Source organism: Dasypus novemcinctus, chromosome 7, assembly GCF_030445035.2.
Source record: "Dasypus novemcinctus isolate mDasNov1 chromosome 7, mDasNov1.1.hap2, whole genome shotgun sequence".
Classification (NCBI taxonomy): domain Eukaryota; kingdom Metazoa; phylum Chordata; class Mammalia; order Cingulata; family Dasypodidae; genus Dasypus; species Dasypus novemcinctus.
Window position 1 is genome coordinate 114474478 of NC_080679.1, and position 15426 is coordinate 114489903.

Consider the following 15426-nt stretch of genomic DNA (forward strand, 5'->3'; position numbering starts at 1 on the left):
TTGAGGAGCAGTGTAGTTCAGTGCCTGCTTCTCATGTATGAGGTCCCAGGTTCACTCTCCAAGTACCTTCTTTAAAAAAAGAAAAGTAATACTTTTAAATTGTCCAATACACAAAACACTGAAAAGCAAAGAGAAGATATAAACATTAACCATAATCCAACTAGCAGGATGTACTGGAAATCTTGCCTTTCTTCTGCTACATGTCATTCTATTCAGATATGATTATCAAGTACATTTCTGTCATCTCCTTCATCATGGGGGCGGGCATGTCACCCACCCAAACCAGGGCCCATACAAGTGGACCCAGCAATAGATCGGGCAGTGTCCACATGACCCAAGCAGGGCTAATCAGAATTCTCCAGTGACTGATGTGGGCTTTGAGGGAAACAGGATTAACTTCTCTCTCTGGGGTCATGAGCTCAAGATCTAAGGTACCAGGAGGCCCTGAACTCTCCTGATACCATTTGGAATGTTTCTCTGAGAACGAAGCTAAAACAAAAGAAACCAAGAGGGACGGGGAAGAGAAAAAGAGAGAAATCCTAATAATATCCTTAAGATGCTTGGATCTAACTATACCTCATCAAATCTACCCTTGGATTTCCCAATGGTAGAGCCAATTCATTCCCAATTTTGCTTAATTCTATTTGGAATTCTGACATTTACAACTATAGCATTCTAATAAACATGAGATAATTAGTGTAATAATTTTGAAATATGTGGTTCTTCTTTTGAAAACAGAGTTTTAGGCTTTCTTTTAAATGTTTAGTACTGTTACATTCAGTTCAATAAACTGAATTCACATTTAATGATAAATATCATTGGCAGCTGTCAAACTAGTCAGTATGTTCTGGTATTGATGACAGCATACATCAGTGATAAGAAACAGCCCACCACAATCATTGCTCTTCTCAGCCCCCATGTACACAGATGTTTAAACATGAAATAAAGTACCTTCTTTCTTTTGTATAAGATTCCCTCTTGACTTCCATTTCTGTCTGTTTGGCCAGCAAGGCAGCGGATTTGGCAATATTTACTTCTTCCTTAGTTTTTGCAAAACGAGCAGCTCTCTCTGCACGGTCCTTTAAAACAAGTGTAAATTATTTTTCACTGCCAGAACAAACATAAATATGCATGAGATTCCTTAAAATAATTTATGAACCATAAAATTCTGGATCTGGTATTTTTAGTTTTATCAACTGTCAAGGACCTGAAATTATTTCTGAACATACAAGGAATTGATTTGGCTCATTATTGTAGCTTTAGGCCCTGAAACAAGGCCTGGCATATAGTAGATATTCAACAAATATTTGCTGATTCAACATATGAGGAAACAATGTTAAGGCAGGTATGGTGTTCGTATTTATTACAACTGCTTATTCTAGAAGCACATGCTGCAAAACCATCCTAAGCCTCTATGAGGTGTCTAAATCCTTTGAATGGCACACAAGTGTGTATATCTAAAGGATACTGATAGCCAATTCTTAACTTGCTTTCTAAAGAGATGTTTCTAACTATTTTGATAAAATTTACAACTTAACAAAACGAGGAGAAAAATTACTTTAAAAAAAATCATCTAAAGAATTAACTATCTCTTAACATAATATACAATTTCTAATAAAATGAAGTTGAGAATCACTACTCTTTGAATCAATTAAATCTATTATTTCTGTCTGTACTGTTTTACAGAAAACCAAAGCCACTGTGCATGGGAAAACCATTTTACAAATGTCCTAAGGTCAAGCACTAAAAATAATACTCACCAATGCAATCTGCTGTTTTATACGCTCTCGAGCTGCCCTGTCTTCTGCCTTTTCTCTGTTTCTTTCCTCTAACATTCTTTTTGTTAATTCTTCTTCTTGCTTTCTTTTATAATCCAACATTTCTTTTCCAGTTTTCCTCCTCTCAATTTCCTTCTTAATCTCTTTCTGAATAAAAGAAAAACTAAGTCTTATGAGCTAAAAACATAATTTGAGAGTCTGACCCATGTATTATTTTGAATGTAGGGAAAACTGATTAAGGGTTTAGCTAAAAGAATAAAACAACTTAAAAATGTAAGGGTAGAGTTTATTAACAGCATGGTAAATGGCCAAATGTCTATCAACTTATAAATTTTTGCAAATAGATCTGTTAAGATTATGAGGTGGTCAGTGTAATTTGAAAGCAAGCAGAATTACAGATCTTTATTTCTTTAAGATGAATGTGCTACCCTCCAAAAGCAACAAGGCAATCATTTAATTGGTCTGAAGAAATGGTAATATTTCTATATTAGAACTCCAAAGAGAAGATGCAATTTTGATGTATATTGTGAGGAAAAGGAATGGACTAAAATACACAATGAGAAGAAAAATACAGCAGAATTTCTATGTATTTGTTTTTCACAAAAAGGAACTAAAAAATTTGATCTTGTGCTTCAGACCAAACAATTTTAGCTCAGCCCTTTATTCTTAGCAGAAAAGAATAACAGCGGAGGAAGAGGAGAGCCAATTTATTTCTAGCAAAAAAAAAGTATCCACCATGATCCTACTATCGAAGACAGATAATTCCCCTTTCACAAAGCTGCAACAATTAACTATAATTAGGAAGATATCCTTGGTCTGTCAAACTGAATAGAATAATCACAGCATCCTTTACGCAGTGGAAGAGTAAAATAATGCTACATGCATGAACTCTACCTGTTCTTCCTCTTTCCTTTTCTCTTCTCTCCTTTCTTCAAGTTTCTTGGTTAGTCTGTTTGTTTTTTTTTTTAAAAAAAAAAAGTGCATTAACTGAGGCATATTGTATCTTAACATCAAATACATTCAGGAGATTCATTTAAAAGCAACTGGGAAAAATGTCGAAATCGACATGAAAATTCCCTGAACGCATAGCCCAACTTATCTAACTCATTCCTGATTCATAGTTACTTATGAGTCAATAGGAGCTATCAAAGGCCCAATTCCACCTCTAAGTACCTTAACACCTACTTACCTTTACCCCTCACTTTTTTTGGTCTGATTTATCTGATATTCATTTTAATTATATATGACTGACTTTTCAAATATATACAACAGTAACTTATAAATGCTTTATTTCTTACATAGAAGTAAACAGAAACAGCACAGAACTGTCAAAAATAAAAGCAAAAAAACCCACCCACTATTAATACCACCAAAATATACTGATCTGGTTCCCAATTTTAAGTCCAACAATTAAGAACTAATGGTACAGAGACAAATAGATCAGTGGAACACATCTGAAAGTTCAGAAATAGACCCATACATCTATGAAAAGGGTACATGCAGTGGGAAAACAATAGTCTCATTAAAAAAAAATGTATTGGAAAAACTGGATATCCACAAGAAGAAGAATGAAGTTAGACTCCTACCTCACACCATAAAGAATAAAGCAAATCAAATCAAAATGGATCAGGGACCTAATATAAGCCCTTAGAAGGTAATACAAGGGCAAATCTTCGTGACCTGAGACATACCTATAGATTCGTAGATATAACACCAAAACATAAGCAATGAAATAAACAAATTTGACTTCATCAAAATTAAAATCATTTTTGGAGAAGCAGGTATTGCTCAAGCAACTGGACTCCCATCTACCAAACAGGAGGTCCAGGGTTCAATTCCCGGGGCCTCCTGGTGAAGGCAAACTGGCCCATGTGGCAAGCTCGCCCAGCAAGGTGACACAATAAAAAGAGGCACAGAGAAGAGACAATAAGAGACACAGCAGACCAGGGAGATGAGGTGGTGCAAGAGATTGAGCACCTCTCTCCCACTCTAGAAGTTCCCAAGTGCCGCCTAAAGTGAAGACAAGCAGACACAGAACAACACACATCACACAGACACTGAAAGCATACAGCAAGCACAAAACAACAGGGGTGGGAGGGGGGGTGAGGGCAGGAATAAATTAACTTTTAAAAATTGCTACACAGAATATCTTGGTTAAAAAACAACATTTGTGTATCAAAGGAAATTATCAAGAAAGTTTAAAGATAACCTACAAAATGGGAGAAAATAGTTTCAAACCATATATGGATAAAGGTTTTAGCATCCAGAAAATATAAAGAACTACAACTCAACAAATAATTCAATAAAAAAATGGACCAAGAACTTGAATAGAGAGATCTCCATATAAGATATACAAATAGCCAATAAACACAAGAAAAGATGCTCAATATCATTAGCCATTAAGGAAATGCAAATTAAAACTACAATTAGGGGAGCGGGTATAGCTCAGCGGTTGACTGCCTACTTTCCATGTATAAGGTCCTAGGTTCAATTCCTGGGTTCAATGCCAATACCTCCTAAAAAAACAAACCGAAAAACACAACTTCCTTCACTAAAAGCAGTTCAAGACCGAAAGACATTCTTATTACATACAAGATAGGAGGAATTTCTAAGCTAAATGACATCGATTTAATTAGCTCACTTTTTCCCCTAAAAAAATTAATTTTTCTTAAAGCTAGATGAGAAAGAAGCTGAAGATATGATATGGAATCATTAATTTTCCAAAACCCTGGTTCCTGGAAATAGATGTTACAGGCTGAAATCGAAGATGGAATCTTACATTTAAATTTTAAGGCTTGATTTTTCATTTGCATAAAATATATTTTAAACATAGCATAGAAAATGTCATAAAAATGTATCAATATTGCTTTACACACATGGGAATTACATAATTCTGTAAATATCAGATTATACCACGGGAATTTATGGGCCCAACTTATCTAGGTTAAAAAAAAAAAAAAGGCAAGCAGTTCGGTTCTCAGGTACAGGATTACTGGCAGAACTTTAGGGTTTCAAAGTCCAATAACCCTGCACAGGATGTCATGGATGAGTGAGTCAGAGGCATAAGGGCATCAAAGAGTCAATGGCAGGGGACAGCAAGGATGAGTGCAATAAGGATATACCTTGATGAACAAAGAGGTCATCTGGGGTAGGAAAATTACAGAGATTAGTGTTATCAGTTACTTAGAAGTGTCTATAAATCTGATTAACAAGATTCATTAATTGGATATAAACTCAGATCAATAGAATGGACAAATGCTTATGTAGTATCAGGACCCAGACTTTCAACAGGTTGAGTATGATAAATTACATAATTCATTTAATCTTATGTATAATTTATATAGATTAAGTCTGAAAAATTAATCTCAGTAACAATTTAAAGTGATTATATTAATAAGATTTTAATCATATAACCAAACGATGTGGATTTTTCAAAGGTTAAATAAGGAGTGAAAAGTTATCTCCAAATAAAAATTGTTTCATTATCAAAAGTTTATCATCTTTTCATCCTATTTCTATACTAGTATCTTTTTAAAAATGCCACAGCCCACATATACTTCATGTCATGGTCCTAACAGCACATGCTTTAAAAAATTACTTATGTATATTAATATGTATATTTATATGAATATAAATATATGTATATTTTATGTATATCGTATATTTATATGTAATATGTATATTTATATGAATATAAATATATGTATATTTATATTTTTATTTCTTAAGTCATTTTACCTTTCTTGTATAAAAATCCTACATGGTACCCACATAGGACCTAGGTCTACTACACAAAGACTCTGGTATGGGTCTTTACAAGATGGTCTGTGAAATTCTGAGGAGGGAGAGATGAAGAAGACCACGTCTTTCCAGAGGTCAAGGGTAAGAAGCTGTAGGTCTTGGACATGGCATCCAAGGTGGCCTTGGAGAAGTTGCCCAGGGTGGCCATGTAGCCCTGGCTGAGGTGTAACCATTGTCAAAACTAGCATCAGAATTCCAGGAGGATGGTGTCAGAGTAGGCAGGCAGGGCTCAACTCCCTCATAAAAACAATGGAGAAAGGTCTTTTGGCCAAAGCAGGGACCTGCTTTGGGGGTCAGCAGACTACGACAGTGCTGTGCAACTCCTAGGAGGTTGAGAGACAGAGACAAAGAGCCAAAACAATAAACATGAGTTACTAAATCCTCGAGGTGGCAGGGAAGCGCTCCCACTCCCCACTCTCAAGACGGAAAGCCTAGATAAAATCTTTGGATCACTGTAGCCAAAGGAGAGGAAAGAGACGTCTTCCTCCTGTCAGTTGTTATAGGGGAAGAGGAAGGACGAGTGAGAAGTCTTCTCTTCAGTGTATTTGGCCAGCACAGCCTGCTCTGAATCTTGGCTCTGGCCATACCAAAAACATTGGAAAGCAGAGGTTAAAGAAAATACCTCAGTGGAAAGGTTTGCCGATGAGTGGCATCTGCTGGCCAGTCAGGATACTGCATGCAGAAAAATTGTATTTAGGTCTCTCTTAAGCCCCAAGAGACAATCTGCACCTCACTAGTTAAGTCCCTGGCCCAATTCTGATAATTTAAACTGGCAATTTTAAAGACTTACAATAAGTTGAACCAAAAATCGAAGAAGAGCTGTGGGAAAAAAAAGAAACTAGGCAGGAGAGAGAAATTGATTATGAGAGTAAATCCAACAACATATAAGATGCCTAGACATCAGCAAAAACTTACAAACCATACCAGAAAACAAGAATAGAAGGCCCAGCCAAAAGAACAAATCAAATATCCTGAAGATATACAGGATTTAAAAAATAACTAATGATAATCACACAATCTCCTAAATCAACTCAAAGAATTGAAGGAAAATATGACTAATGAAGATAAAGGATATTAAGACATTGAGGGAAGCAGATGTGCCTCAAGCACTTGAGGTCCTTCCTGCCTACCAAATGGGAGGTTGCAGGTTCAGTACCCGGTACCACCTAAAAAGAAGACAAGCACACAACAAACAGACACAGAAAATGTGAAAATGAGGGGTGGAGAGAAATAAGTAACATAAATTAAAAAAAAAAAGACACTGAGAGTGGATGTGGCTTAAACAGTTGAGTGCCCACTTCCCACAAAGGAGGTCCTGGGTTCAGTTTCCAGTGTCTCCTTAAGAAGACAGACAGACAAGCAGAAATTAGGGGAAAAAAAGAGCAGGGAGAGGACATGGCTCATGCAGCTGAACACCCATCTCCCACATAGGCGGTCCTGGGTTCAGTTCCTGTGCTTCCTAAAGAAAAAAGATGCAACGAGCAGACAATGAGTAAAAACAAACAGACAAGCGTAAACAATGAGCAAACAGATGAGGGAGTCATCACAGGAAGGAGGGGGAACAAAAAAAAAGGACACTGTGTGAGCATAAAGAACAATGTGAAAGCCTACAAAGAAAAGTAACAGAGCTTATAAAAATGAAAGACATAATGAATAAAATTAAAAACACATCAGAGAGAAGTGGATATGGCTCAAGCAGTTGGGCACCTGCCTACCACAAGGGGGGGGGGGCGCAGTGGCAGGGTAAGGTCCTGGGTTCAGTTCCCAGTGCCTCCTAAAGAGGACAAGCAAGACAGGGATCGGACATGACGGCTGGTGTAGCGAGCTGAGGTAGCAAGATGATGCAACTAAGAGACACAGGCAAGGAAAAACACAATGAGACATGCAACAAGCAGAGATCAGAAGTGGCTCAAGTGATTTGGTACTTCCTTCCCACATGGGAGGGCTCAGGTTTGGTTGCTGGTGCTTCCTTAAGAAAAAAAAAAAAAAAAAAGGAAACAGAGAGCAAACAACAAAGGGGAGTGTAGAAATAAATAAATAAAATAAATCTTAATAAAAAAAAATACCGGGAAGTGGAGGTGGCTGAACTGATAGAGCATCCACCTACCATACAGAAGGTCCAGGGTTCAAACCCAGGGCGTCCTGGCCCATGTGCAGTGCTGCTGCACACAAGGAGTGTTGTGCCATGGGGGGTATCCCCTGCATAGGGGAGTCCCACATGCAAGGAGTGCGTCCCGCAAGGAGAGCCTCCCTTGTGTGGGAAAAAAAAGCACAGCCCACCCAGGAGTGGCACTGCACACATGGAGAGCTGACACAGCAAGATGATGTGACAAAAAGAGACACAGATTCCCAGTGCTGCTTGACAAGAATGCAAGTGGACAGAGAACACACAGTGAATGGACACAGACAGCAGACAAGAGGGTGGAGGTGGGGGGGGGGGTAGGGGAGAGAAATAAATTTTTAAAAAATTTAAAAAATAAAAATAAAATAAGTTTCAACAATAAATCTGCTTCAGCAGAAAGGCACACCTAAAAAAAGAAATACTTAGAGGGGAGCAGATATAGCCCAAGAGGTTGAGCACCTGCTTCCCATGTACAAAGTCCTGGGTTTGATTCCTGGTACCCCCCAATAACAAAACAAACAAGCAGATGAAAAAAAATAACTCTCATTAGGAGTAGGCATAGCTCAGTGGTTGAGTGCCTGCTTCCCATGTATGAGGTCCTGGGTTCAATCCTTAGTAACTCCCCAAAAATATATGAGAGGCACATAAATCAGATCTGAATTGCTCAAAAACAAAATAAGTGACTTCAAGGACAGAACATCTGACCTGGAAAAGACAGAAGAGAAAGAGAAAAGAACGGAAAAAATGGAACACAGTCTCAGGGAACTGAATGACAACACGAAATGCACAAACATATGTGTTATTGGCGTCCCAGAAGAAGAGAATGGAAAAAGGACAGAAAGAATATATGAGAAAATAATGACTGAAACTTTCCAACCCTTACAAAAGACATACAGATCAATATCCAAGGACAACACAAACCAAACAATAAATCCAAACAGACCTACTCCAAGACACCTACTATGCAAAATGACAAATATGAGAGAGGATTTTGAAAGCAGCAAGAGAAAAGCAAAGCATTATACACAAGGGAACTGCAATAAGATTAAGTGCCAACCTCTCATAAGACCACGGCGGTGAGAACAAAGTGATATGATGTATATAAGGTACTGAAAGAAAAAAATTGCCAGCCAAGAATTCTGTATCCAGCAAAAATTTCCTTCAAAAATGAGGGTGTGTTTAAAGTCTTCACAGACAAGCAAAAACGGACAGTGTATGTTACCAAAACAGAAAAAATGAAAGCGGATTCACTGCTGAGAACCTTGTTTCCCTGCTGCGGTTCTTCCAACATTATGCCATTTCCTCCCAATGTGAGAGGATTTATCCTGCTTTTACCTAAAAATCATGGCCCTGCTCCTGCCCCAAAACAATCAGAATCTTGCTTTTGCTGAAAGGAAGCTGATCTTTCTTGAGTCTTGGGTGACCTCAAAGACCCAATGTCAACAATCATTCTGAAGCTTATTTTCCCATAGCAGTTATGTGATCCAGAGAATATCTACTCTAAGAAAATTTTTACTTCCATGTAACACTATAACACTAAATAGTTTAACTCAAAATTTAAAACATTCCTGATTCCTCATTAACTATTCACAGCTCAAATAACACTTAAGAAACACAGCTTAAAACTAGGATTTGAAAAGTACTGTATTATTAAAAATACTAAACTAGAAACAACAGAAAGTCTGAAATTTGTATGTGATTATTAGACTAACTTTTAAAAAATTATCGATACTTAGTACACACCCAGATTGAGTATGGTCATAAAATTATCTGAAGTTCTTACCACTTGAAGCCTATTAACCTAGGCTATATAGACAGATAAAAGCAGAAGTGACAGATGGAAACACATGTACCAAACATAGAATGACCAGACCTGTAAGTGACTAATGACTTCAATCACAGATAAACAAAAGCCTAACTTTCAAGACTGTTACCTTAAGGGTATAAATAAGTTGGTCAGGAGGTCAAAAATTTCAGACCAGAATTCTGAAACTTCATTTGTATACATTTATAGCTTTCATGCAAATTAATGAGCTAACTGAAAATCACTGGCTTTTTAACAAAATACTATTTGAAAAAGTAAGAGCAAACCTTTCCACTCTGACTGTGAGGTCCTCTGCAGGTCTCTGATTAGAACATCCACTAGGATCCTGAGAAGGAGTAGTATGGCCTGAACTTTCTCCTCCTTAATTATTAAGAAGAAATAAGAGAATACCATAATTAATACAAATTTTTAAAAGACATAAACTTTTATGCTAAAACATTTATGAATAATCTTGTTTCTTAAACATTACATATTTTCTGTAAGAATGGAACAGGAGATAAGAAATGAGCTACTACTAAATTGAAGTTTGGATCTGGATGAAATAAAGTATAAATTATCCAGTTAAGAGCCACCAAGGTGAAGTTCAGAGGTAAAATACAAAGGTCAGAGGTAAAATATGAAGAACTGTTCAATAAGCTGGCAGAAAAGGGGATACTGAAGCAGATTAAGTGTGCTCTAGCCATGAGTAGGCTTTATTCTAGATCATCACTGTCCAATCTCAATACAGTCCAATATGGTCACCACTTGACACATGTGGCTTCTGAGCACCTGAAATAGGGCTAGTGCAGCTGAGGGAATGAATTCCTAACTGTATTTAATTTTTTTTTCATTTACTTTATTTTAAATTTTCATTAATTTTAATATAAATAGCCACACGTGGCTACAGTATTGAACAATGCAGCTCTAGAAGCCAAGTTTAAACCTTGGTATGGTTCTAGACTTTGGTTTGCTTAAGCAGATCCTTTGGGCCAACCTGAGTGACTCCTCAGAGAGGCTCTAAGCCACACGGTATTCTTTTTAAGGATTTCCTGAATGACTGAATTTCATCTAGAGGACAGCTATGGTCTGGTGTTTCTTTGATGAATGCCTAGAACCTGTCATTTCCTTCCTTACCATTCATCATCAATTTGATTCTTCTTTACATTTACAATCTTTGGAAGAAGATGTACTACGGAGCCACAAAGCTGGGGTTCAAGTCCTGGTTCTGTCACTTTGGTAAGTTACTTAAACTCTCTGTGTCTCATCTGTAAAATGGGAATAGTAATCTCATAGGATTGTTGTGAGAACTAAATGAGGTAAAGTAAAGCACTTATAAGTTTACAAAGACTGGCACATAGTAAGTGCTTTAGTTACTACAGTACTAGGAGAGATAATTATTATTACTAACTAATTCTTATAATTTTGTTATTCTTAATTATCTCCTATTATATTTAAGGATTATTAGACGCATTGTTTAGAAAAAATATTTTAAAAACTGTAAAAATGCTTAGAACACTGTAAAGAGTTAGGAAGAATGACTGTGAAAAAAGGTAACAACAACCAAAAAGGGTTCATTAAGTCTAATATAAAATGATGAACAAAGTATAAGTATGCCTACTTCTTAGGAAACTGATATAATATTCAAAGTGATAGAATTATGCCATATCTATTTGTGTTTTATCTTCTTCATTGACTTTAAAAGTTCAAAGAGCAGAAAACAGTAAGTTGATATTAAACACCAAAACAGCTGAGAGGTGAGAGCACCTGAGAGTCTTAAACACAGGCCCTAAGCCTATATAACTGGCTCCCGATTCTGTATCATGAAAGAACTTGGAGGTTTATAAAACTTGATGTCTTTGAGAAATCAAAAATTACAAGAAACAGGCAGATATTTCTCAAATATTGAGATAAATAGTAATAAAATTATAGAACAAATTAAATAAGTGAAATGTTGTCAGTAGTGCACTGATACCATCACACAGGAACTGAAGGTGCACACCCTTACCTACCTCTGCATTCAGTGGTATTATCTAAGTGGTCTGAAATGAACCATAGTGAGAATATTTATATCTCAGAAATCAGCAAACAATAAAAAAAATTTGTTTTTTTAAGAGAGCTTGGCAAACATTTACCAGCATACCAACTAATGCAACCATGGATAAGACCTGGTGATCACTGGCAATAAGCCTAAGTTTAGTAAGAAATTAACGATCTTTCTTAAAAAAATAAAATGGGGAGCAGACGTAGCTCAAACAGTTAAGTGCCTGCTTCCCACATGGGAGGTCCCGCACTCAGTTCCCGGGCCTCCTAAAAACAAAACAAAATTTAAAACAAGAACAACAACAAGCAAACAAATGAAAAAACCGACTCAGGGAAACAGATGTGTTTCCCATACACAAGGTCCCAGGTTCAATTCCTGGTCTCAGTACCTTAAAAATAAATAAATTTAACTAAATGAAGGGAAATAGGGACCATCTTAGGATCAATGAAAATGAAAACACAAAATACCAAACTCATGGGATGTAGCAAAAGCATTCCTCAGAGGGAAATGTATAGCTTTAAATGCTTAAAATAAAGAAGGAAAACCTGAAATTAGAGATCTAAGCTCACACTAAGAAGAACAGGAAAAAAGAAGAGCAAACGAAAGCAAAAGTCAGTAGAAGGAAGGAAATAATAAAGATTAGAATGAAGATCAATGATATACAAAATAGTAACACTGGAAGAATTACCAAAACCCAAAGTTGGTTCTTTGAAAAGATCAAAATTGACAAGCCTGCCCAAAAAAAACAAGGGGGAGGGGCAGGGGAAAAGAGGATGCAAATAACCAAAAGAAGAAATGAAGGCGGGACATTACTACTGATTCCACTGTAGTAAAAAGAAAGCTACTAGAGCTAATAAATGAATTCTGCAAAGTGGAAGAATACAAGATCAACATGTAAAAATGAGTGGTGTTTCTATACACCAGCAATGAACAATATGAAGAGGAAAAATCAAGAAAACAATTCTATTTACAATAGCAACTAAAATAAATTAGGAATAAATTTAACCAAGAATGTACAGGAATTGTACATGGAAAACTACAAAACATTGCTGAAAGAAATTTAAAAAGACTTGAATAAGTGGAAAGACATCCCCTGTTCATGGAGTGGAAGCTAAATATTATAAAAATGTCAATAGGGAGCAGACATGGTTCAAGCAGTTGAGTGCCTACTTCCCACATGGGAGGTCCCAGAGTCGGCCCTGGTGCCTCCTAAAAAATCAAAACAAAACAAGTAAACGAGGGGAAAAGGACTTGGCCCAGTGGTTAGGGCAACCGTCTACCACATGGGAGGTCCGCAGTTCAAACCCTGGGCCTCCTTGACCGTGTGGAAGCTGGCTCATGCGCAGTACTGATGCGCGCAAGGAGTGCCCTGCCACGCAGGGATGTCCCCCGCGTAGGGAAGCCCCACGCGCAAGGAGTGCGCCCGTAAGGAGAGCCCGCCCAGCGCGAAAGGAAGTGCAGCCTGCCCAGGAATGGCGCCGCCCACACTTCCCGTGCCGCTGACGACAACAGAAGCGGACAAAGAAACAAGACGCAGCAAAAAGACACAGAGAACAGACAACTGGGGGAGGGGGGGAATTAAATAAATAAATAAATAGATCTTAAAAAAAAAAAAGTAAACGAATGAAAAACCAACTCAAGGGAGCCAATGTGGCTCAGTGCCAGCTTTCTACACAAGAGATCCCAGGTTCAATCCCTGGCCCCAGTACCTCAAAAAAGAAGGTTTATAAATGGCCAATAAGCACATGAAAAAACATTCAATATCATCCATTCAGGAAATGCAATCAAAACCACAATAAAATAACACTTCACATCCACTAGCATGGCTATTATTGAAGGAAAGAAAAAAAAACGAAAATAAATGTTGGGTAAGGTACAGAGAAGTAAGAACTCTTGATCATGCAAATGTAAAATGGTGTAGCCATCTGAGGTGGTTCCTCAGAGAGTTAAATATAAGAGTTACCATGTGAATGGGCAATCCTACTTTTAGTATATACCCAAAAGAATGGCAAGAAGAGCATGAACAGATACTTGTAACACTAATGTTCACAGCAGCACTATTCATGACAGCCAAACCGTAGAAGCAAACCAAATGCTCATCAATGGTGAATGGATAAACAAAATGTTGTATATACGTACAACACAATATTATCCAGCCCTAAAAAAGTAATGAGGTTCTGATATAAGCTGTAAAGTGATGAACCCTGAAGACATCATGCTGACTAAAATAAGTCAGATGCAAAAAGACAAATAATGTATGATATCACATATGAAATAACTAGAATATGCAAATTCACTGAGATAAAAGTAGATTACAAGTTACCAGGGATGGGGTGGGGGATGAATGGAAACGGGAAATTTTGCTTAATAGGTACAGAATTTCTGTTTCGGATGACAGAAAAGGTTTTATAATGGATGGAGGTAATGGTAACTTAACAGTGAATTGTATGCTTCAAAGTAGTTAAAATGGGAAAAAGTATGTTGCCTATATGGACAAGTAGCAGGTCCTGTACTTGCAAAGGTTTTGTCAACACAGTCCTCACCCAACTTGTGTGCCTACCAATAAACTAATTCCTAGTCATCTAAAAACAAAAAAAAAAAAGTTAAAAAACAAACCAAACAACCCCCAAAAATCTCACAACACAAAGAGTGAATATTATTGTAAAGTATGAACTTTAGTTAATAATATAATTTTTTTAAAGATTTTAAAAATTTATTCCTCGCCCCCCAGTTGTCTGTTCTTTGTGTCCATTTGCTGTGTGCTCTTCTGTGACCACTTCTATCCTTATCAGTGGCACCGGGAATCTCTGTCTCTCTTTGTTGGGTCATCCTGCTGTGCCAGCTCTCCATGTGTGCAGCGCCATTTTTGGGCAGGCTGCACCTTCTTTTGCGCTGGGCGGCTCTCCCTACGGGGCACACTCCCTGCGTGTGGGGCTCCCCCACGTGGGGGACAACGCTGCGTGGCAGGGCACTCCCTGAACGCATCAGCACTGCGCATGAGCCAGCTCCACATGGGTCAAGGAGGCCTGGGGTTTGAACCGCGGACCTCCATGTGGTAGGCAGACGCCCTATTCATTGGGTTAAGTCTGCCTCCCAATAATATAATTCTTATAATAGTGGTCCACCAACTATAACAAATTTATCACACTAATGCAAAAGGTTAATATAAGGAAAACTGGGTATGTATATAGGGTAGTATATGAGAACTCTGTAATATTTCTGTGTACCTACAGCTGCTTTTATAAAATCTGTTAAATTGAGGAAAAACCTGAGTGGGGGTGGTTCCCCACTTCAGCTATAAAACAAATAAAATGAAGGTCAAGAACATAATGTATCTTCATTTCAGTAACAAAGTTTCTGAAGATAATTTGCAGACAAGGGGAAAAAAAAGTGCTAGATATGTACAACTGGGTGGATACATAATATAATTTAAAAGTAATGGCTAGACTGGGTGCTGCCTGATAATGCAAGCAGATGCAGAAGAACACACAGCAAATGGACACAGAGAGCAGACAAAAGGGGGGAAGGGGAGAGAAATTTTTGAAAATAAATAAATCTTCAAAAAAAAAAAAAGTAATGGCAAGATGTCATCTAGAAGAATTCCAATGGTACACCTATAAAGTTCTCTATGTTTGGCATTCGATAAATGACATGAAGGTAAACAATATATATTTATAACTTTATGGGTAACTCAATACTGGGTGAAATAGCTTATCAGAAGTCATATTTAATTACTAATTACTGAATAAAAAGTTCCAGATTGAAAAAAAACCTCAATAAGCAGAAAAAAAACCCCAACATAATGAATAAAAATTTGGATTATTAGGTATCATATACGTCCTGATGGAAATATACATCATCACTTACAAAGAAGACTTGC

General features: G+C 37.3%; 1 protein-coding gene across 2 annotated transcripts in view; it reads right to left on the reverse strand.

Moving 5' to 3' along the window:
- Positions 1-15426, reverse strand: part of UBXN4 (UBX domain protein 4) — a 61628-nt gene that overhangs the window by 25512 nt on the left and 20690 nt on the right. For both annotated transcript variants that reach the window (XM_004480159.5, XM_071216472.1), the window contains exons 6-9: positions 9793-9886; positions 2673-2727; positions 1761-1925; positions 952-1079 (exon numbers count right to left, since the gene is read on the reverse strand). In XM_004480159.5, the coding sequence (XP_004480216.2) occupies positions 952-1079; positions 1761-1925; positions 2673-2727; positions 9793-9886 (442 nt within the window). The remainder of the gene's footprint in view (positions 1-951; positions 1080-1760; positions 1926-2672; positions 2728-9792; positions 9887-15426) is intronic.